The sequence below is a fragment of the Sphaeroforma arctica genome (genome assembly GCF_001186125.1).
Source record: "Sphaeroforma arctica JP610 unplaced genomic scaffold supercont1.5371, whole genome shotgun sequence".
Lineage (NCBI taxonomy): Eukaryota > Ichthyosporea > Ichthyophonida > Sphaeroforma > Sphaeroforma arctica.
The window spans coordinates 1-1,996 of record NW_014035187.1 but is presented as its reverse complement, the minus strand read 5'-3'; the positions used below and the strand labels follow the sequence as shown (position 1 = coordinate 1,996).

Below are 1,996 nucleotides of genomic sequence, written 5' to 3'. Positions count from 1 at the left end.
TTTTTGTTTAAATAGTGTGCCTGTAATACTCAAACCCTAAAACCCTTTACGATAGCACTGGGAGCAGCACATATATGCTCATCCCCGATCGATCGTGCATGGTTTTTACTTCTTTAAAAGTGTGTAGAAATAGAATAGAAAAATCCACCATCTATATTTCTGCAAGAAGATAAATTATAATTTCCTGTACGATAACTGTATATCCGTCTCGAAGATCTTACATCTTCGCCTTCATTGCCTTCTTGATCGCCTTAATGCGTGCCACACAATGCTTCGCATCCTTCCCCTCGACCATGTCAGCTATACGGTCCCACTTGCCCTCCTCTTTGCTGAGTTCCTTGTATGTGCTGATACCTGCTTCCAGCGCTTTCTGCTGCTCAGTAGTCCATTCATCCGTTTTTTCGTCGTCGTCGTCATAACGCTCTGGTTGTATTGAGAATAGAGTTTAAAAGGGTCCGATGTAGATTGACAGACAAGCCTACGTTCTGAACATGTACACTTGATCGACGAATAATGCCATATATATGCATAATAGCGAGCATAAACATGTACTACCATTTTATTGTATGTGGCCTTATTGATTCTGTAAGGGCCTTGCTTCACTCGTATCTCAATACAAACCAACAGTTCAGTATCACCCGGAGCCCTGGCATTGGTCAAGCTGTTGAGGATAAACCTCATAAGTAGATACGAATGTAACGTACTAGTAAATTAACCAGGAGATGAGGGATATCATTTTCTAAATCGTCATGAACTCAAGATTAGCCCAATCATATCAGTAGTACAATGGTGTATGATGGTGCTCAGCTTGTGCTACTGGCATACGCACATGGATGCCAGGTGGCACACATCGATTCTATTCTAAACACAAGTGCACATTCGCCCTAGCGTACAAATGAAAAGTGTTCAGTGAGATCGAGATTTCGAAGCTCTGCTCCTGAGAACCATATCATAATATGTTAAGCCGAATGAATAGAAGCGCTCAATGGGATCGCGAGTCAACTCTATGCATACACATACTCCAGAATAATTGATATATCCACACCCACACTCATGTACATGGGCGATTAAAGGCAACCACTCTTCCACCGCCAATAACAACCAGAGTGGCTGAGGGCAGTCTCTCAATGAGTTCAAAGACCATTCCCGTTATCACCTCGACTGCTTGCACAATCTATGTGCAAATATACACTCCGAAGACTCTGCTGAACAGACACTACTTAATTGTATATAGATGGACTTCACAATCAGTATACAGGTATACATGCTGACAACAATACTAAGCAGACTCTGCATAAGTACATATAGATGGGTTTGATCATAAACACTGACCCAACACATACAGCATGAAGGAAAATGCCTCAATGTGTATGAGTAACGTCGTCCCTGGGACACAATCTTTTGCGAACACTCGACCAATAACTCATCCAGACAACAAGGTGTACCAGCATACAGGTAGGCAAATTATCAAACATATAAGTACATGTGTGGGCAATCCAGGCAGTAGAATACGCACAGCTTATGGTATATACCGCCCATTCAGTGGTTGTCTCCAATGAGCTTGTAGCCGTTATTCTCAACGGTTCTCGAACACATCCACAATCCACACTCTCGAATACACAAATGTACAAACAAAAACTTAAAGACGACGTGTACGAATATATCATTGAGGGAATAAACAAAATTGAATGTACATGTATGGGCAACGGACACACACGGATACACACAACTTACGGGAAATACCGCCCATTGAGTGGAGTTCCTCAATGGGTTTGTGGCCCTTCTTCTCGAAAGCTTCGAAGGCATCCACATTCTTCTTCCCGCCCACTTTCTCTGCCTTGGTTTTATTCATCACATCGTCACCGGTAACGTTGCCATCGCGTGCATTGATGTAATCGGCGATTGTCTGCCAACGCTGTACGGATAATTGGACAAAAGAATGCATATATATAAAGAAATGATATATATATGTAAAGAAGTTTGTGAACGTACACTT

The 1,996-nt window shown here is 42.1% G+C and overlaps 1 protein-coding gene across 1 annotated transcript; it reads right to left on the bottom strand.

Moving 5' to 3' along the window:
- Window positions 1-207: 207 nt before the first annotated feature.
- On the bottom strand, window positions 208-1,945 carry SARC_14956 (hypothetical protein; the record flags this gene model as incomplete). Its single annotated transcript, XM_014290913.1, has 2 exons — window positions 208-423; window positions 1,735-1,945. 2 exons carry the CDS (start codon window positions 1,943-1,945, stop codon window positions 218-220), a joined length of 417 nt encoding a protein of 138 aa, XP_014146388.1. The 3' UTR covers window positions 208-217.
- Window positions 1,946-1,996: the final 51 nt, after the last annotated feature.